Source organism: Coffea arabica, chromosome 8c, assembly GCF_036785885.1.
Source record: "Coffea arabica cultivar ET-39 chromosome 8c, Coffea Arabica ET-39 HiFi, whole genome shotgun sequence".
Lineage (NCBI taxonomy): Eukaryota > Viridiplantae > Streptophyta > Magnoliopsida > Gentianales > Rubiaceae > Coffea > Coffea arabica.
In genome coordinates this window covers 38,244,730-38,267,091 of record NC_092325.1, presented here as the reverse complement: position 1 = coordinate 38,267,091, position 22,362 = coordinate 38,244,730, and the positions used below count along the sequence as shown (strand labels likewise).

Genomic DNA, 22,362 nt, shown 5'->3' with positions numbered 1-22,362 from the left:
CTGGAGTTCAAGAGTCAGATATCTGATGATCCACATGCTGTCTTGAACTCGTGGAACCAAACACGACACCATTGCCAATGGCCGGGGATCACGTGATAGTCGACATCAGAGGGTCACAGCCATAACTCTAACAGGCTGGAGTTTGTTTGGAACCATATCTCCTCATATAGGAAATCTCAGCTTCATGAAATCCATCCATCTGGAGGAAAATCAGTTCCATGGTGAAATTCCACAAGAGGTTGGTCATCTGTTCCGTCTAAGTTTTCTTAACCTATCATATAACCTCCTGAGCGGAGAGATCCCTGTTAGTCTATGCAACTGCTCAAATATGTTAAGCCTTACGCTTACGAACAACAAACTTGAAGGAAAAGTTCCAATTGAGCTAAGCAAATTGAAGAAGCTTGAAAACCTTTATCTTTCTAAGAACAATTTGACAGGAGAGATTCCTTCCTCCCTCGGAAATCTTTCATCATTGACAACTCTCTTTCTTGCATATAACAATTTAGAGCGTAATCTGCCCAAGGAGATAGGCTTCGTAAAAAAATTGCATTCATTAGGAATGGGAGTAAACCAATTATCTGGTAGGATCCCTGCATCTGTTTATAACATATCATCTCTCCATGTCTTTTCAATACCAGTTAATTCTTTTCATGGCTGTTGGGGAAACCGGGTAATTTTTCACTCAAAAATTCAACTAGTGATTTAAACCGATTCAGTAATTCCCAGGAAAGATCGTCAAAACAATCTCCTTAGACAGAATTACCATTCCAAATAAATTCCCAGGAAAGGCTGGAGAAGTCACAAGCGGTCCCACTTAAAACCTAGTCTCCTAGACAGAATTTACGTGCACGGTGTATTATTACAACTAGACCCGTGTATACATAAATAATACGTACACACGAATAAGAAAATACACCCAAATGAATCGTATAAAACATTATAAATAAACCCGACAAATATATATTGAATACTATACTACAATTGAAAAGAAACTACTAAATAAGTGCGGAATAAATAAAAGAGATAAGGAAAGAACGTACCCAAAAAATTGATAATGGAGTTCGACCAATTTTGCCTAATTTTCGAGCACCGCTCAAGCAGCCTGCTCTTATAATTTAGGAGAAGAAAGAATTACAAAAGAATTATTTTTGTTGGTGTAATTGAATTGATTTGCTTGAGAGTTATTTATAACTCTCAAGCCCTTACCCAAGCTCTCAATTCCACCAATGTGGGATAGAAATTGATGCCACAAATTCAACAATTGTGACTTGAAAAAAGTCAATAATTTAGGCTTTGAATTCAACAAATCTCCACCTTGGCATAATTTCTAGTCCCACCCAAAAAATACAAATCTTCTCACACAAAAACTAACAGACGGTCCTTATGGTGCTTCCAAATTTGCGCCCTCAGGCGCCAACTCAAATGTGCAAGTTGTTAACCAAGTTTAGACAATGTTTAAACTTGGCTCTTATAACCACCTTGGTCAGCATATCTGCAGGATTCTCTGTAGTCCGAATCTTCTGGAGAAAAATCTCCTCTTCTTCGAGAATTTCCCGCACAAAGTGATAGCGAACATCAATGTGCTTCGTTCTTACGTGCAAGACCTGGTTCTTTGCTAAGTGAATAGCACTCTGACTATCACAAAACACGTTAATGTATTTTTTACCAACTCCCAAGTCTTCAAGCAATCCTTGAAGCCAAATTGCCTCCTTCACAGCTTCTGTAATCTCCATATACTCTGCCTCCGTTGTAGACAAAGCCACCGTTGACTGCAAAGTAGACTTCTAACTAATTGGCGCCTTAGCAAACGTGAACAAGTAGCCAGTTGTCGAACGTTGCTTATCCAAATCACCTGCATAGTCAGAATCACAATATCCAACTATACATTGACCAAGTGATTCATCCCGCTCAAATACTAATCCAACATCTATGGTATTTTGGATATATCGTAGAATCCATTTCACAGCTTGCCAATGGCCCTTGCCCGGATCATGCATAAACCTGCTTACCACACCAACTGCGCGCCTGTGAAATGTCGGGTCTTGTACACACCATTGCATACATCAAGCTACCAACTGCATTAGTATACGGGACTTTCGCCATGTATACTCACTCTTCATCCGTTTTTGGAGATAATAGGCTGTTAAGTTTCAAATGAGGAGCAAGCAGAGTATTTATAGGTTTTGAATCTCCATTCACACCAAAATGTTGTAGTACCTTATTCAAATACTGCTTCTGTGTCAGACAAAACTTGCCTCTCATTCTATCCCTGCTTATCTCCATGCCGAGAATCTTCTTGGTTTTTCCCAAATCCTTCATCTCGAACTCTTTGCTCAACTGAGCCTTCAATTTGTCAATTTCAACTTGGCTCTTTGACGCTATCAGCATATCATCAACGTATAAGAGTAAGTAGATGTAGGAATCATCTCGTAACTTGCGCAAATACACACAGTGATTGTATTTTCTTCTTGTGTACCTCTAGCCTATCACGAACTGGTCAAATCGTTTGTACCATTGTCTCAGTAATTGTTTTAATCCGTACAATGATTTGCTCAACTTACAAACCCAATCTTCTTTACCAGTAACTTTGAATCCATCTGGCTGAGACATATAGATTTCCTCCTTCAAGTCACCATGAAGGAACGCGATTAACACATCAAGTTGAGCTAGCTCCAAATTCAACTGTGCTACCAAGGCCAACAAAATTCTAATAGATGAATTTTTAACAACTAGAGAAAATACCTCATTATAATCAACTCCCTCCTTCTGAGCGTAGCCTTTAGTCACCAATCTTGCCTTGTAGCGAACATCATTCTTGTCAGGTAACCCTTTTTTCTTTGCAAATATCCATTTGTATCCAATTGCCTTTTTACCCTTCGGTAGTTGTGTTAACTTCCACGTCTTGTTCTTCTGAAAAAATTGCATCTCTTCTTCCATAGCATTTTTCCATCTATCATTTTTGTACTTCAAATTGCTTCAGAAAAGGTGGATGGAACATCATCAACAACTGGAAGTGCATAGGCCACCATGTCAACAAAACGAGCAGGTTTTTGAATTTCTTGTCTTGGCCTATTAATGGCAATTGACTCTTACTGCTATTGAGGTTCTTGGGTTAAAATCTCTTCCTCATCTGACTCTTCTTCTGCCATGGAAGAGTCATTGATGGTGCTGTTTGCTGGGCTCACCATTATTTACTCAAACTCCACCTGTTTCGGCATACACTCCATGTGTTGCGGAGTACCACTGGTCCCATCTTGTGATACCTTATTCAACATGGCAGATTCATCAAAGGTAATATCCCTGCTGATAATGGTCTTCTTTGCTTCTAGACATCACAACCGGTATTCCTTAACTCCAGCATTAAAACCCATAAAGAGAGATTTCTTTGCTCGTGGATCCAATTGTGATTCATTTACATGATAATATGTAGTAGAACAAAAAATACGCAAAGAATCATAATCTGTTGCAGGTTTTCCAGACCATATCTCTAATGGAGTCTTGCCACCTATTGCAGATGATGGCAAGCGATTGACGAGATGTTGAGCGTATGTCACAGCCTCAGCCCAAAACTTTCTGCCTAACCCAGCATTAGACAACATGCAACGTACTTTCTCCACTAGTGTTTTGTTCATACGCTTTGATACCCCATTCTACTGGGGTGTTCTTCTAACTATGAAGTGCCAAACTATACCACACTTTTGACATATTTTCTGGAAGGGATCATTCTTGTATTCTCCACCGTTGTCTGTTCGGAGGATCTTGATCTTTCTTCCCGTCTGGTTTTCAACCTGAACTTTCCATTTAAGGAAAATACCTAACACTTCATCCTTGTTTTTCATAGTAAACTCCCAAACTCTTCTGGAAAAATCATCAACAAAAGTGACAAAATAGTACCTGCCATCAAGGGATGGAGTTTTAGCAGATTCCCACATATCTGAGTTCACATAATCTAAAATACTCTTGGTATTATGGATGTCAGTACCAAATTTTACTCTGCTTTGTTTTCTCAGAATACAATGCTCACAAAATTCTAATTTGCAAACTTTTTTACCTTTCAACAACCTTGTTTGGCAAGATTTTGCAAGGATTTTTCACCAGATGTCCCAATCGCGTGTGCCACAACTTTGTTGCCTCCGCATCCTTCTTGCTACTGGAAGATGTTGCTGCTGCTGCTGTCCCAACAACTGTACTACCTTAGTAGTAATACAGATTATTCTTCCTCACACCTTTCAACATCACAAGTACTCCCGAAGTTATTTTAAGAATTCCATATTGCATCTTCACTTCCAGGCCTTTTGACTCTAAAAGTCCCAAGGAGATGAAATTCCTCTTCAAATTCGGCACGTACCGAACATCCTTCAAGATTCTAGTGGATCCATCATGATTACGCAACTTGATTGAACCTATCCCACCTATTTTACATAGATTGTCATTTCCCATGTACACAACTCTACCATCAAATTCTTCAAATTCAAAGAACCACTCCCGCATGGGAGACATATGATAGGTACAAGTTGAATCCAAAATCCACTCATCTGGATGGGATGTTAAAGGTGATACAGTCAAAGAGAAATCTGATTCAGCATCACTTTTGCATTCTGTAACATTTACATCTTGCGGAGTTTTCCCTTTTTTCTTCAATTTTGGACAGTTTTTCTTTCAGTGCCCTTTCTCATGACAGAAAGCACAATCACCTTTGACAACTCTACTTTTCGATTTGGACCTTCCTATTCTCCCCTTTGATTGACTTTGTTGACGACCTCTTGCCACTAACGCTTCATCTGGTTGGTAATCGAATCGGAACAATATTTTCTTCATTAGGAGTTTATTCTGACCACTCTTCTTCATAAATTTCTCTTCCAATGCCCTCTACAATTTCCATGTAGAAGTCTCGTTCTTGAAAGCATATTTTTGCTCTCTGGACAAACACGATCGAATTGTTTCGCATGGCAACTGATTTATGGTACTCCACTCCTTCTCTTCTATGTCATCTGGTTTCTTTTCTTCAATGGCAATGTCAAGACCTTGTTGAAAAAGGGAGTCTATGACCTCGTCTTGCCACATGCCGAAATGGCTAGTACCGTCAAATATCTCCATCGCCAGTTTCGAACTTGACATTGGAGTCCTCGACCATGTGGACGAGGAAGCCGATGCCCCAGATGTAATTCTTGACGTGAAATTGTCAGATGCCATTACAGACTCAAATGATAGTATTCATGATAGGGTGCATTTTAGTGGGTATTTTGGGCAGTATTGCACAATTAATTGACTAAATATTTTCGTTAATTGGGTGAATTCTACTGATATTTTATTTTGGTGCTAATTGCAGGAGTGGATGACGAAAAGTGCTTAAATTCGAGTTTTAGAAGATCCATCGTACATGGGGCCCGCTTGAGGAGCTGAAGACATTTAATTGTAATAGATTTTACTTTATTTTTATTTTTATTTGAGGGAGTCTTGTTATTTCTATTTTGGGGGGAAAAAGGAAAAACACAACAATTGGCGATAGGAAACAATCCCTTCCTGGAACTTCGGTTGACAACAGGAGGCGGTAGTTAGTTTTTCTTCGCTGGGTTTTTAGGTTTTCGAGGAGGATACACTTTAAAAGGGGGGAAGCCATTATTGTTGACTGGGGAGAAACCAACTCTTCATGTTTTGAATTGACAAATTGAGAAATCAAGCAATTGAGGAACCTTTTCTCTCGTGTATCTTGCTCAGCAATTGGGAAAAGAAAATAAGGGCCGCAATTGTTAACTATTAGCTTTGCTTTCCAATTGGTTTTGACCGACATTGAAATAGGGCCTCAGACCCTCGTTTGCGTTGTTCTTTTTGGAGACAATTGGAGGCGATAAAATCTTGTGTTTCTTCCTCCTGGGGTTGACCGGAGTGGGAGAACCGACTTGCGAACCTTTCCCCCTTCCACACGCGCGGTTTGTCCTTCATTAATGGCGGGCTAATTCGCTAATTCTAGACAAGGGGGCAACTGATGAATTGGTTCAACTAATACTGTGAGATCTAAACCATCGTTAATTGTTCTCTTCATTTATTGATATTTACATGTTCCTTGCTTTTAATCGCTATAGCCTTGTGTATGATTGGTTAGTGCGCAATAATTAATTATTCACATAGGCTATTTTGCTATATAGGGGTAATTGAATCCGTAATTGTTCGTTATCTCTATCCCAGTAGCAACTGGTATAATTGGATTTGTGTCAGGGAAATATTTGATCTGGCTTAAATAAACCCTTGTAGCGTGTTTGTTAGTTAGGATTGGGCCTTTCTAATTAATAATGCAATCTAAAAATTAAATCCTACGGTCGTACCTAGGGTTGTTTTCGGGTTAGAGAAATAACTAACGGTCGTACCTTAGCTGTCGATAAATTAAGGAAGAGTTGGTTGTTTATCGCGTGCATGACAACTATAACCAATCTATCAATAAATGTTGGGATTATTTTTGCATCAATGATCAGTGTATGGACCATTTCTGAAGTACTCCTTTGGCTAGAGTTTCTCTTAGTTATTTCTTTTAATTCATTATTTTCTGCATTTAATTTGTTTAGTTGGCATTTGATACCAAAACCCCCCCATTAATCTTGACTTGAAAAGAAACAAAATATCTTGCTAGTCCCTGAGGAGACGACCCTGCTTACCACTGTCTAATAGTTAGAGAATTCAGTTAAATAATTAATTCAGGTATATCGGATTAAGCAAACTCTTCGGGAACAGGGTGAATCAAGTAACCCATTGCACACCTAGAGTCCCTGCTCCAGTACTCGAATTGATTACTGACTGTTTTAGGTGGTAGTTAGGATTTATTTATTATTATTGCACAGGTTCGCCACCTGTCAATTTTTGGCGCCATTGTTGGGGACTGGCATTTGAATTATTTGCTTCTTTTTTAATTCAGTTTTTATTTTGTTTTATTTTATTTTTCTTCTTCTTGGTATTTTTGCTAGTTTATGCCCCGTTCTTCTCGCACAGGTGACTTGGTATACGATCCTGAGGTTGAGAAGGCAGCGCGTAGGCGAAGGCAAGAGACCAAGAGACGAAAAGAAGGGCACTTATTTTCTGCAAACGAGTCAGTAGAAGACGAATTTAACATGGCCAACACCCAGACATTGAGGGAGTTGGCTACCCCGGAGCTGACTCATCAGCCCTTATGCATCACGTTCCCAACTCTGGCTGAAAATACCTCCTTCGAGCTGAAATCGGGATTGATTCACCTCCTACCTTCGTTCCATGGTCTTTCTGGTGAAGAACCCCACAAACATGTCAAGGAGTTCGAAATAGTTTGCTCTAGCATGAAACCTCCTGGGGTCACTGAGGAGCAAATAAGACTTAGAGCTTTCCCATTCTCTCTCAAGGATGCAGCGAAAGATTGGCTATACTACCTACCTGCAGGTAGTATCACCACGTGGGTACAATTGAAAAAGAAATTCCTGGAAAAATTCTTCCCCGCATCCCGAGCTGCTAGTTTAAGAAAGGAAATATGCAGCATCAAGCAGTATTCCGGAGAGTCATTGTACGATTATTGGGAAAGGTTCAACAAGTTGTGCACTAGATGCCCACAGCATCAGATTAGTGAACAACTGTTGATCCAGTACTTCTATGAGGAGCTCCAGTCAACTGACAGGAGTATTATTGACGCTGCGAGTGGAGGAGTCTTGGCGAACAAAACACCAAGGGAAGCGTGGGAGCTTATTGAAGCCATGGCGGAGAACTTTCAGCAGTTCGGCTTCCGTGAGAGCAATCCTACCCGTAGAGTCAATGAGGCAGAGGCGTCATCCATCCAGCAGCAACTGTCAGAGTTGACGTCTGCTGTTAGGCAATTGGCCATGAGAGACACACCGCGAGCAAAGGCGTGTGGAATCTGTACTAGCATGGACCACTGCATGGATACGTGTCCCATTCTGCAAGAGGACGGGGCGGAACAGGTAAATATGGCCGGAGGCGTGCCCGCGTCCCGTAGGCAGTATGACCCGTATTCCAACACATACAACCCCGGTTGGAGAGACCATCCCAATCTCAGTTATGGGAACAGGCAACAAAGTTCATTCCCGAATCGTCCACCAGGATTCCACCAGCCTTGGCAATCGAAACCGCAACCCTCATCCTCCAATTCAGGAAGCTCCTTGGAGGACCTAGTCAAAAGCCTGGCCACGACTACTACTCAGTTTCATCAGGAGATCAGATCCTTGGCAGCAAATACCGCGCAGCTCCAGCAGGACACCAAAGCAGACAAGAAGGACCAAGAAGCTCGAATAAGCCAACTGGCAACTGCCATTAACCGCTTGGAGTCCCACGTTTATGGGAAACTGCCATCGCAACCCGAGGTAAATCCCAAAAATGTAAGTGCCATGACGCTGAGGAGTGGCAAGGAACTGGAAGGGCCTACAGTGAAAAATTCAAAAAGCAAAAGTGATGAGGAGATAGAAAAGAAAATTGAGGAGGAAGGACGTGTTCGAGAGGATTCTAAGGGAACCTCCACCTCTCCACTCACTATTAACTCTAACTTACCCCCTTTTCCTTGCAGGATGGAAAAGACAAAAAAGGTAGAGAAGGAAAAAGAGCTCTTGGATGTGTTTCGGAAAGTGGAGATCAACATTCCCCTGTTGGATGCAATCAAGCAGATACCGAAATATACTAAATTTTTGAAGGACTTGTGCACCCACAAGAGGAAGTTAAGGGGAGATGAACGAGTGGCGGTGGGAGAGAACGTGTCAACTATACTTCAAAGGAAACTCCCACCAAAATGTAGAGACTCAGGTATGTTCACCATCCCCTGCAAGATAGGAGGTACCCCAATTAGGAAAGCAATGTTGGATTTGGGGGCGTCAATTAATGTTATGCCTAAGACAATCTATGCTTCTCTTAATTTTGGCCCATTAAAAGACACAGGCATTATAATCCAACTGGCAGACCGTACCAATGCTTATCCAGAGGGGTTAGTTGAGAATGTATTGGTACAGGTCAATGAGTTAGTTTTTCCTGCAGACTTCTATGTCTTAGATATGGGAGATGAAAAGGCATTAAATCCGTCACCTATTTTGCTAGGTAGACCATTTTTAAGCACTGCTAGGACGAAAATAGATGTGAATGAGGGTACTTTGTCGATGGAGTTTGATGGTGAAATTGTAAATTTCAATATCTTTGATGCGATGAAATACCCGGATGAGATTAACTCTGTTTTTGCTTTGAGCATCATTGAATCTCTTGTACAGGACACATTTGAATTGAATAGGGGCGATACACTGGAAATGGCGTTGGCCAAACATCTCGAGTTGGGAGCAACTCTTGATGTAGAAATAAGTGATGAGCTATACCATGCAGTGGAAGCACTGCATTCGCTCCCACCACTCTCCCCAAGGTATGAGTTTACTTCTCTCTTTGTACCAGAAATTCAGGCAAAATTGTTGCCTTCTATTGTGCAGGCACCTGAGTTGGAGCTCAAGCCTCTCCCAAAGCATTTGAAGTATGCTTTTCTCGGGGATAATGAGACACTACCAGTCATCATATTTGCACACCTGTCACCAAGGCAAGAAGACAACCTAATTCGTCTTCTTCGGGATCATAAGGAGGCAATTGGGTGGAGCGTAGCAGATATCAAGGGGATTAGCCCCTCTTTATGCATGCATCGGATCCGTCTTGAGGAGAAGGCAAAACCAGTCAGGCAGGCGCAACGGAGATTGAACCCACTGATGATGGAAGTAGTAAAGAAGGAAATACTTAAACTCCTGGAAGTGGGGATCATCTTCGCCATCTCAGACAATCCATGGGTGAGCCCAGTGCAAGTAGTCCCGAAAAAGGCGGGGGTAACCGTTGAAGAGAACCAAGAGGGTGAGATGGTCCCGGTGAGGAAACCCACAGGATGGCGCCAGTGCATTGACTACCGGCGTCCGAATGCTGTGACGAAGAAGGACCACTTCTCTCTACCTTTTATTGATCAGATGATAGAGAGGTTAGCTGGTCGTGTCTACTACTGTTTTCTTGATGGTTTCTCAGGTTATTTCCAGATCGTGATAGCACCAGAGGATTAGGAGAAAACTACATTCACTTGCCCATTTGGTACTTTTGCATACCGGAGGATGCCTTTCGCCCTCTGCAATGCTCCAACTACTTTTCAGAGGTGTATGGTAAGTATATTTTCTGATTATGTAGAAAAGATTATTGAGGTATTTATGGATAATTTTAGTGTGTATGGGGATAGTTTTGATGAATGCCTGGATAATATAGCTTTAATTTTGAAGAGATGCATTGAGACAAATTTAGTTCTAAATTGAAAAAAATGTCATTTCATGGTGGATCATGGCATTGTTTTACGGCATGTAGTGTCGGTCAGGGGCATAGAGGTAGACAAGGCAAAAGTCGATATTATTTCTGCTTTACCTTACCCCGCAAGTGTGCGGGAGGTGCGCTCCTTTTTGGGTCATGCAGGATTCTACAGGAGATTCATAAAAGATTTCTAAAAAATTGGAGCGCCTCTGTTCAAACTGTTGCAGAAGGATGTGGCATTTGACTTCACCGAAGAATGCAAGGTGGCATTTGACAGGTTGAGGGAGTCATTGACATCACTACCTGTTATCCAGCCCCCAGACTGGAGCCTCCCATTTGAGATAATGTGTGACGCGAGTGACTATGCAGTGGGAGCGGTGCTGGGGTAACGGATTGGCAGAGCTGCTCATGCAATCTACTATGCATCCAAAGCGTTGAATGGAGCTCAACTCAACTACTCTATAACAGGGAAAAAATTGCTAGCTGTGGTTTTTGCACTAGAAAAATTTAGACCTTACTTGTTAGGTGCAAAAGTAATAGTTTTTTCTGATCATGCAGCCTTGAGATATTTGATGACAAAAAAAGATGCTAAACCAAGGCTCATCAGATGGATCCTGCTTCTTCAAGAGTTCAACTTGGAGATTAAGGATAAAAGTGGGGCGGAAAACTTAGTCGCTGATCACTTGAGCCGTCTGCTTGCTCATAAGGAGGAGCCACCATTGAGGAAGGCATTTCCAGAGGAACAACTACTTGCTATTAACTCGTCTGTACCCTGGTATGCCGATTTAGTAAATTTCTTAGTGACTAATCAACTGCCTGCAGGGTGGCCAAAAGCTAAGAGAGACAAGTTAAAGAGTGATGCTAAGTATTACATTTGGGACGACCCGTACCTTTGGAGACAATGTTCGGATCAAGTGCTCAGGAGGTGTGTAAGTGCAGGTGAATTTCACTCCATTTTAAATTTCTGTCATTCGTTTGTATGTGGAGGGCATTTTGGGCCCAAATGAACAGCTCGCAAGGTGTTGGAGAGTGGTTTTTACTGGCCCACCCTTTTCAAAGATGTTTATTTATTCTGTAAATCCTGTGATAGGTGTCAAAGGGTGGGGAATATTTTTCGTAGGGAACAAATGCTTCAAACCCCCATGTTGTTTGTTGAAATTTTTTATGTTTGGGGGATAGATTTATGGGTCCTTTTCCCTCATCTTTTGGTTTCCTATACATTTTACTTGCTGTAGATTATGTCTCTAAATGGGTGGAAGCCAAAGCCACCCGTACTAATGATTCTAGAGTGGTTGCAGAGTTTTTAAAATCTAATATTTTTGTCCGCTTTGGAATGCCAAGAACTGTGGTAAGTGATAGGGGGACACATTTTTGTAATAAGACTATCACTGCCCTGTTCCGAAAATATGGCGTGCTCCACAAGGTATCCACACCGTATCACCCGCAGGCAAACGGTCAAGTCGAAGTGTCAAATAGGGAAATCAAGTCGATCTTGGAGAAGATGGTGCGTCCGGATAGGAAGGATTGGAGTTTAAAACTAGAAGACGCACTATGGGCGTACAGAACCGCGTATAAGACGCCGATTGGGATGTCTCCGTATAAACTTGTCTTCGGTAAGGCTTGCCATCTTCCCGTGGAGTTCGAACACAAGGCGTTTTGGGCAGTGAAGCAGTGTAACATGGGATTAGACGAAGCAGGGGCCCAAAGGAAATTGCAGCTACAAGAGTTAGAGGAGATAAGAAATGAAGCGTATGAGAATGCCACGATTTATAAGGAAAAGGGTAAAATCTTTCATGATCAACAGGTTTCCAGAAAATCTTTTGTAGTGGGGACAAAAGTCCTCTTGTATCACTCAAGGCTTAAACTTTTTTCCGGTAAGTTGCGTTCTCGTTGGATTGGTCCATTTGTCGTTTCTAATGTGTTTTATTATGGTGCAGTGGAGATCCAAAGTTTAAAAACGGAGAAAAAGTTCATGGTGAATGGCCATCGTCTCAAACCTTATTATGAGGGGTTCTCTATTGAAGAAGTAGAAGTTGTACACCTCCAAGATCCACTTTATCTTGCTTGAGGGTTTTGGCCATGTCTAGCCAAAGACATTAAAGAAAAGCGATACTTGGGAGGCAACCCAAGACTATTTGTTTCAGTTTTCATGCATTTTTTAAGTTTTAGTTAAGTGTTAGTGTCAATTAAGAGTTTGATGTTTGGTGGCAGGAAATTAGTAGTTAGACGTGCCCACGCCAGGTGGTCACGCCTGAGGAAAAGAAATTTTTGTTCAGGATCAGCGGACTCTATAGCAGTTAGACGTGCCCACGCCAGGTGGTCACGCCTGAGGGAAGAAATTTTCGTTCAGGATCTGCGGACTCTATAGCAGTTGAGCGTGCCCACGCCAGGTGGCTACGCCTGAGGGAAGAAATTTTCGGATCTGCGGACTCTATAGCAGTTGAGCGTGCCCACGCCTAAGACTGGGTTTCTTTCAAAAAAAAAATTTTGAAATGAAAAAGACACGGAACCCTACTCTTTTCTTCTTCTTCTTTCTTTTCCTTTTCTTTCTTTCTTCTTTCTTCTTCCTTTTCTTTCTTTTTCTCCTTCTTTTTCCTTCTTTTCTCCTTGTCTGCCGCCGCCCACCACGCCAAGCCCACCTCGCGCCGTGCCTCCTCCGCCAGCGGACAACCTCGTTGAGCGCCGCCGCTGCTGGCTGTCGCCGCACACCGCCGCTCGACTGACCAGCCGCGCACTAGCTCACTACAGATCGCGCGACCTGAGCAGGAGTAGCAGCTGCAGTCGCGGACCGCAGTCCGCGCGCGCAGACCGCACGCACGCAGCTCGCCCCTTTGCTTTCTGCGCGACCTCCAAGCCAGCTCTCACGCTGCCCTCGGCGCACCAGCAGCCATCACCAGCCTTCTGCGCGTGACTCCAGGTCCTCTCCAGGCGCAACCCAAGCGCGCAGCAGAGCGCCTTCCGTCTCCGCGCAGTCAATCCTAGGCGAGCAACCCCCAGGGCGCCTGCCCAAGCGCGTGCGACGCACGCGCCTTCCTCCACTCCGGTGGTCGCCCCTGCTCTCTTCACCAGCACCCACTGCCTACTCCAAACTTCTGGTGATTCCTTTCTTTATTTTTATGTCGCTATTAGCTGAGGCCAGATTACTAGTTTTTAAAATTAGCTGAGGCTAGATTTTGATTTGCTAGCTGAGGACAGATATTTTGTGCTTGTTTGGGTGCTGTGATATATCTGTGGTGCATTGTTAATTGTTTGATAAATTTTGTGCTCAACCAGTGATATTTGGAGAAAAATTTTGCTCCAGTTGCCTGTTTATTTAGTTTTTGAGAGGGTTTGTGCTCTGTTTATTTGATTAATTACTTTTTGGGTCAATTTGGTAGTATTTGGGGAGAATTCTGCTGCTCACAGTGCTAATTAGCTTTTAGGGTACTTTTATTGTTTGGTTGTGCACTTGTCTGTGATTGGAAGCTGTGAGTGGGACCCTTTACTGAATCAGCAGCCTGTTGACCTCTTTTGTGCACATTTGCCTTGCCTCTGCCCTATCCAATAGACCAAATGACCAAACCAAAAACTAAAGACAAGAACAAGCCATCCACCTCCACCCCTCAGCCTACTGTCCCCTTAGGGGGACCTGCCCCATCGACTGGGCCTGGAGGGCCTCGTACCCGTCTTGGGCGGAATAGGGAGGTTCATATCTCCTCTCCAGCTCACTTTGGCGGCAATTTGACCTTCACCCGGGCTGCCGACAAGGAGCGGTATGCCTCGGCTTGCACAAGGAAGATAATTCCTTGTAAATACATCCATGACCCTACACTTGATATGCTAAACCTGAGGGATGAGGTCACGCAGCACTTGACTAACGTAAGCTGGACCCGCTATGTTTCTATCAATCTACCTGCTTTTACTGAACTCACGTGGGAATTCTATGCTACTTTCGAATTTAATATTCCTGATGAATTCTCCGTTACCACTCCTGGGGTAGTGAGGTTTCGATTAATGGGTAGAGAGTTCAACCAATCTATCACTGAGTTTAATTTGACTCTTGGGTTTATTGATATTCCTTACTCCCAGAGTGAGGAGTATATGCACAGTGTGTGCGAGTACTCGGAGCCATTTTTCTCTCATTACATTGATTATTGGAGAGATTTGTCGGTTGACCGACACTTCTATGACCCCAGTCAGTCTAAGACTTCTTATCTTAAGAACGCCGCCTACCGCTATTTACATAGATTCATGGCCTATAGTTTCTCAGGTAGGAAGGATAACTCGGGTACTCTGACTAAGCCCGAGTTCTTTTTCGTCTGGTGCATGGTCACTCGGACTAGGGTCAATTTGGGTAGCTGGTTTGCCCTCCACCTCCGAACTGTGTTAAGTAAGAAAAATATGCCATTAATCTTAGGCTCATTTATCACTCAGTTGGCTGTAAATCTTGGGGTTTTAGACTTAAATAATTATAACTTGCATCGTGCTTGTACTATGGAACCCCTCGATTTGGTTTGTTTGGAAAAAATGAGTCTTGTGAGACAGGTGGCGGGCATTTTTCAGTTTGCTCCCTCGGGGCCAATCTCCGTTCCTCCAAAGCGCAGCGCTTCCAAATCCACTGCCCCGGAGGCTGGTGGTCCTTCCACGGATGCCCCCGGACCATCCTCTTCGGTACCTCCACCATCTTCCTCCGTCGATAGTCAGCTTGCAGCCCTCCGGTTCCAGATGCAACACATGGACACTCGTATGGATCGGATGGAGCGTCAAATGGGCGGGATGGCCCAGAATTTAGCGCAGTATCTCCATCACGTGGGCTTCCGCCGGCCTTTTCCTCCACAACCGTGATCCAGTTCTCCCCTCCTCCGTTTTTAAGGGAAGTGTTGTTGCCCCGGTACCTTTGTTTTGATCTTTCTTTGCTTACATTGAGGGCAATGTAAGGTTTAGGTGTGAGGGAGGGTTGACTATGCTTTGAACTATGTTCTGGTTGTGTTTTTAGTTAAACGATGATGAATGCAAATTGAGATATGAGCGTACATAGTAAGTTCATGCCATGGGGTGTTCTACTTTCCTTGATACTGAATTGATTGATTAATATGCTGCACTTGACATCAATTTGATCACTTGGATGCTGCGCAGTTTTGCTACAATCTGCACAAGTCATCCGCAACCAAACTGAGTCCGTTCGAGTTGGTGAACGGGCAACAACCTCTGACTCCGCATGAAGTTGCCCTTCAAGGCGGGAGTCGTTGCCCAGCCACACATCGGTTTGCTCGTGGCAAGCAGGAACTGGTGGACGAAGCAAGGGATAGCTTTCTGGTGGCGCAACAACGCATGAAGAAGTATGTGGACCAACATAGACGAGACTTGGAATTCCAAGTGGGAGATCAAGTGATGTTGAAGTTGACTCCCCAGATTTGAAAGAAAGTGAGCAGCAAAACCGTCCATCGCGGGCTCATTCCGAAGTACGATGGACCGTTTGAGGTGATCAAGAAGGTGGGTCATGTAGCCTATCGGTTGAAGTTGCCTGACCGACTAAAGATCCACCCGACCTTCCATGTGAGCTTCTTGAAACCCTTCAACCAGGACGAGATGGATGAAGGACGGAGGCAAGCGAAACGTGCTCCGTCGGTGATCCGCAAGCAATTCCAGAAGGAGGTGGAAGCTGTGCTGGACCACAGAACGATGGGGCAGAGCAAAAAGAACAAACGGACAGATTACCTGATCCAGTGGAAGGGCAAGACCGAGTTGGATGCTACTTGGGAACGGGACGTGACCTTGTGGCAGTTCGAAGATAAAATTGCTGAGTACCTGAGAGATGTGCGGATAGGGGTGAGCATCGAATTCGAATTCGGTAATTCGGTAGGTTGAAATCGGTAATTTTCAGTAAATGGTTCTGGAAATATTCGACCTAATTCGCATTTGAATTAGAGACTACCGAATTCGAATTCAACCCGAATTCAATTCGGTAAACAAAAAATTTACCGAATTACCGAATTCCAGAAAACTGCTTCTTCGGCCCATTTTTCATCAGCAAATAGGAATGCTATTGAAGTGAGCCACAACTTACAAATTGTTCGAATGTAACTGATCACAAATCACTCCAGAAATTCGGAATCGAAACAACACACAATTGACATTGATCATTGAAATCCAGAAATCATAAACAAATCCACAAACAAATTACACTGATCCACAAACAAATCACAAATGACAAACAAATCCAGAAATCACAAATCACAAATCAGAAATTACACTGTTGCCCTGGTGCTACTAATCAGAAATTCCACTGATCCACAATCATAAATCAATCCAGAAATCATAATGAAACAAAAATAAAAGTCTAAATTAACTTGTCCAAAAATCACAATCCACATTCCACAATCTAGAAAGCCACAAAGCCGCAAAGGTCAATAATCCAGAAACTGCAATCCATAATCCAGAATCCAGAAAGCCACAAGAAGAGTTGCAATACAGAAAGCCAATTACGCTGAAACTGCAACTTGCAACAAGAGTTGGTTCAACCCTCAAAATGCAAACTTCAGCATTTGTGACCTCTCAAAGGTCAATTATAGTTGGTTCAGCTCCGGTCTTCAGCAACTCTGCAAGAACAAATAAAATTCATGAAGTATCATAAAGGCAATTATTAGAAAGAAAGAAATACTTCAAATTCTGCAATAAAAATTTTGATAACTTACCAGATTCGAAGGCTTCAAGCTCTTCCAGATTTTCTTCTACATTTAATTCTGTCTTGGAGGACCGAAGCCAATCTTGAGCACATGACAGGTGCCGAACCTGTACAATAATAAATACCTACTCGAGAAAAATACAGATTTTATATATAGCGGTGAGTAGGGTCGAATCCACAGGGACTGGGGATAATTCGTTTCTTTTAGAGTCCAAAGTATGGGGGGTTTTGGATTGAATGCTAACTAAATAAATTAACTGCAGAAAATAATTAATTAAAAAAATAATTGGAGAAACTCTAGCCAAGGGTACACTTCAGAAATGGTTCATGCAACTGATAATCGATTCAAATATAATTCCAACATTTATTAATAGATTAGTTATAGTTGTCATGCACGCGATAAACAACCAACATTTCCTTAGTTTTTCGATAGTTAAGGTACGACCGTTAACTATTTCTCTAACCCAAAAACAATCCTAGGTACGACCGTAAGATTTAATTTCTAGATTGCATTAATAATTAGAAAGGCCCAATCCTAACTAACAAACACGCTACGAGAGTTTGTTTAAGTTAGATCGTATGTTCCCCTGACATAAACCCAATTACGCCAGTTGCTACTGAGATAGAGATAACGAACAATTACGGATTTAATTATCCCTATTTAACAAAATAACCTATATGAATAATTAATTATTGCGCACTAATCAATCATACATAAGGGTTACAACAATTAAAAGCAGGAAACATATAAATACCAATAAATGAGAAAAATAATTAAAAGTGGTTTAGATCTCACAGTAATTGCCGAACCAATTCATCAGTTGTCCCCTCGACTAGAAGAATTTAGCCACGCCTCATGGAAAAATCTCCACGTAATTTAACTGAGGTCCAGGCCATCAAAAGAACCAAGAAAGAATAAAAACTAAACTATGCCAAAAGCTAAGCTAAAACTATCGATAAAAAAAACTCTCTGTACGTTCCTTTTTAAAGCCAAAAGAAAGTCTAATGCTATCTCTAGTGGTCCCCACTCAAATGAGAGTCCAAGGGCCAAAGAATTGGAGCTTTCCAAAGTCCTTGTTTTTAGTTTCCTCTTTACCCGTAAGACTCCTAGTACAAGTCCACCCTTTTCAGCATAAAGATAGGAAATCCCTTTGTGTAGCATCCTGTGGAGACCGGCTTGTATTAAACCTTGCACAATTCTAGGAGTCAAAGAACTCCTAAATGTATCACGAACACGACCTCCGGTACTAAAAGCAGATTCGGAGGCCACGGTAGAAATTGGGACTGCTAACACATCACGAGCAACTTTGGAAAGGATTGGGAATCTAAGGCTATTGGCCTTCCACCATAACAAGATATCAAATCTCTCATCATCTTCCTCACAATCCTCATTCAAATACTTCTCTAATTCAGATTTTGCATCCCTACCCCCAAGTTCCATTTTTCTCTTCTTAAACTCCAACTTGTACCTATCAGTGATTGTTTTAGAGGCATCCCCATGTCCATGAAATGTAATTTTACTCGTTGGAGAATCACTTGAAAGTGAAGAAGCATGAGAGGCAGGTGTGTTGAGCATCTTATATTCATTAAACAGCTCAAACATTGCATCTTTTGCAAGGCCAGCTATTGTTGTACTATCGGACTTACCATACATTTGACAAACCACAAATTCAAGGTATTCAAGTTTAGTTCGAGGATCAATAATGGAGGAAATAAAAATCAGCATAATCATCTTTTCAATCTTTCCCCAATACTTATCATATTTCTCCTTCATTGATCTTGCCATTGAACTCAATTCATCATTATCACTTGCTGTCATTTCAACTAAAATGCCATGAATGTGACTAATATCAGTGAAAAAATTATTTGAAGTCACATATTTGGAACCGGAAACCTTCACAGTTAGCTGATAAAAGTTTTCCAAAAAAATTACCAAGAATCTAGCTTTTGTCCAATCAGATTTTGTTGGCAGATTTTCTCACTCTTGAAGCATATAAGGATCCTGCTCCTCAAACCTCTCAAAAAGCTCGCTCAAACCTTTGAGCTGTGTCTAGCATTAGATATGTAGAATTCCACCTAGTAGATACATCTAAACAGAGCAATCTTTTGCATTCAATTTTTTCAATTTCAACACACTCCTTGAATTTTTTCAATCTAGAAGGTGACTGTCTAACATATCTAACTGCTGCCCTGATACAATCAACTGAATCCCCAAGTTTTTTGATGCCATCATTAACAATTAGATTCACTATGTGAGCTACACACCTCACATGAGTCCATTTCCCCCCTAACACAGCTTTTCCCCAATTTTGAAGCTTTCCTCGTAAATACTGGACAGCTACATCATTGGAACTTGCATTGTCAACTGTGACAGTTAGGATATCATCAACTCCCCATTCTAGTAGACACTTTTCTATGACCTTACCAACTTCAGTTCCCTTGTGACTAGCAATAGGACAGAAATTTAGGATCTTTTTGTTCAGTTTCCAATCATTATCTATGAAATGGGCAGTGAGGCACATATAGTTTATCCTTTGAATGGATGTCCAAGAATCTGTGGTTAGACAAATTCTGCCACTGTTATTCTTCAAGAGTTGTTTCAACTTAGTTTTTTCATCTAAATACAGCTGATAGCAATCTCTAGAAATAGTCCATCTCGAAGGAATTCTAAATGATGGACAAGCAGTCCGCATCATATATTGAAAGCCTCTACCCTCTACATGTTTAAATGGCAACTCATCAACAATTACCATATAAGCTAAGCTTTTTCTAATGGCTTCCGCATCAAATTTCCAACTTATGAGTGCCCCTTTAACCTCTCCCGCTAAGGTTTCAGTTTCACCCAAACACAAAGTAGCCTGGCCAGTGTGCTTATTTTTAGGATTTAGAGGACATTTAGCTACATGAGTATTAAGGGGAGTCGTACCATGACTTTTGGGATCCGCAGCTATGTCCTTGTCACAGTACTTGCAAATTGCATGACGAACTCCATTCACATGCTTTACATGAAAATGATCCCAAGCTTTGGACCTCTTCTTGTACTCTCCTCTTTTCTTGGCAAAACTAGATTCTTCGCAGCTTTGTGTAGTAGGACTAGGAGGAAGAGTTCCAGATGATCCTTCTTGTTCCAGCTCATTGCGACTTGGATTACTCTCACCATCAGTAGTAGACATAGCTTCAGTGTGCCAGCACTTGAAACCTTTGACCAGAACAAGGACACAGCACAAAGATTTCACAAGTCAGAAAAGGTATATAATACTTTTTTCTCACTGATCAGTAGGTCTAATTTCATATCCAATCCAAGATATTTTGAGAAAATTTGCTCATAGCTTCTAAAGAATAATACGACCCTGAAATCTATTATTCACATATTCAAAGTGGAAAAGTAGGAATAATCTCTAAAAGTATACTAATCCATCATTGGTTTCATGCATCAGATGAGTTCAGTAAGCTAAAACCAGAACAAATCTTTAGACATTAATCAACATACTCAACCAGAACTGCACAACGACCATAGCTCAGAACTACTTTGTGAAATTGCAACTTCCAGACCAGTTTTTTTTTCCGAAGTATATTACATTACATCTGATTATGAGAGAAGAAAAACCATTGAAAGAGGGGAAAAATCTAATTTTACAGTGGGACTATAAAGAGCATCAAAATTGGCAGAGACCTATTTGGGGCCTTACTGTCGAATCAATAGATAGGCTGCATACAATCAGAATCTACTGCTCAGTGACTGATAGAGCCGTTATTTGGCAAGTTTTGCACTGTCATCTTGTCCTAATTTTGGCTATTCATGGTGCTAAGAAAGGGGATTTCGCTCATATTTGACATTTGCGTGAATTGTAGGTGGTTAGCATTAAAAAGATATCGCGGGGAAAAATTTCCAGAAGACTTTTCATTTCAGAGCGTGGCCACGCCTTAGAAGGAGGACGAAATCGAAAGCCGGACCGTGGTCCACGTGAACCCGAAGCATTGGATTAAAACTCCAAAGGAAATAGCTTCTATTAGCTGAAATTGCTCCAGACGTCTCTGCTTTTTGACTTGAATTGCGGCGGCTATATAAAAAGGACAAAGCAAGATGGGAAAGGAAGGAACTGTTGAGCCGTAGCTTTAATTTTTCTTTCCTACTTTTTGTCAGCGGCTTTGTCCTTGCTTTTCCGTGACTTTTGTTTCTGCGGCGGCTAGCGGCCAGACGTTGAATATTTCTGCGGATTGCATCTGGGCTCTGTACAACGGAGACCCTTTTTCACTTTTTGCTTTTGACTCTTCTAAATTCCGTGAGATTCCTTTTGGGCTTTTCCAATTCTTAGGCAATCAATTGAATGTATTCAATTAAACCACGCGGGATTGACACTATGAGGAGCGGCTAATTTCCTCCTCTACCCAAAGGGTGACGCAAGGGCGCGGTTCATAATATCTGTGAGATCTAATCGAATCTTCATTATTTCCCCCAATTTGTTGCTATTCGTGCATTTTCTGAATTAATTGTTCATGGGTATTTGATTAATTGAATATCAACGGCCGGGTATTTGATTTAATTTAATAGCCTACTGCCACGTTAATTAAATAGAATCCGTAATTGTTCATTTAGTTAACACCCCGTGGCAACCACCATAATTGGCTTTATGATGGGGAAATGCAGGATCTAATTTAAATAAACCCTCTTAGCGTGTTTATTGGTTAGGGTTGGATTTTTCTAGCTTTAATGCAATTGGGTAATTAAATTCCTACGGTCGTACCTAGGGTTGTTATCTGGTTAGGGAAGCAGTCAACGGTCGTACCTTGACTGTCGAAAAGGTAAGGAAGAACTGGTTGTCAGAGCTTATTGATAACTATAACCAACCTAGTGATGAATGGGTGAAATATCTTTGCATCTATGATCATTTATTTGGACCGTGCCTGAGCAGTTAATCCTTTGGGTAGACTTTTATTAATTGCTATTTTTTTTAGTGACTTGTGCTTTGTGAGTTGGTTTTGAATTTAGTTCGCTTTGTTTTTATTTTACTTTTATTTTATTTCTCTCCCATTGAAAATCCCCCAATTTTGTTCTGCTGATTTGGAAAGAAATAATTTCCGACCTGCTCCCTGTGGAATCGACCCTACTTGCCATTGTACGCAAAATTAGTATTTTTATAGACAAACCCGGTATATCGGATCAAGCAAACTCTTCGGGAACAGGGTGAATCAAGTAACCCATTGCACACCTAGGGTCCCTGCTCCAGTACTTGGATTTGTTTTATAATTATTTAATTGATGTGGTAATTAGGACTTTTTAGTAATTATTATTGCACAGGTTCGGCACCTGTCAATTTTTGGCGCCGTTGCCGGGGAGCTGGCGTTTGGATTATTTGTTTCTTTTCAAATTCAGTCTTTATTTTATTTTTACTTTATTCTATTCTTCTTGGTATTTTTGCTAGTTT

General features: G+C 41.7%; 1 protein-coding gene and 1 long non-coding RNA gene across 2 annotated transcripts; one reads left to right on the top strand and one right to left on the bottom strand.

Moving 5' to 3' along the window:
- On the top strand, positions 1–5,702 carry LOC113706613 (uncharacterized). Its single transcript, XR_011820325.1, has 2 exons — positions 1–238; positions 5,330–5,702. It is a non-coding gene; the product is annotated as an uncharacterized lncRNA (long non-coding RNA).
- A 13,252-nt stretch (positions 5,703–18,954) lies between these two features.
- Positions 18,955–20,109, bottom strand: LOC113706088 (zinc finger BED domain-containing protein RICESLEEPER 2-like). Its single transcript, XM_027227976.1, has one exon. It carries the CDS (start codon positions 20,107–20,109, stop codon positions 18,955–18,957), a length of 1,155 nt encoding a protein of 384 aa, XP_027083777.1.
- Positions 20,110–22,362: the final 2,253 nt, after the last annotated feature.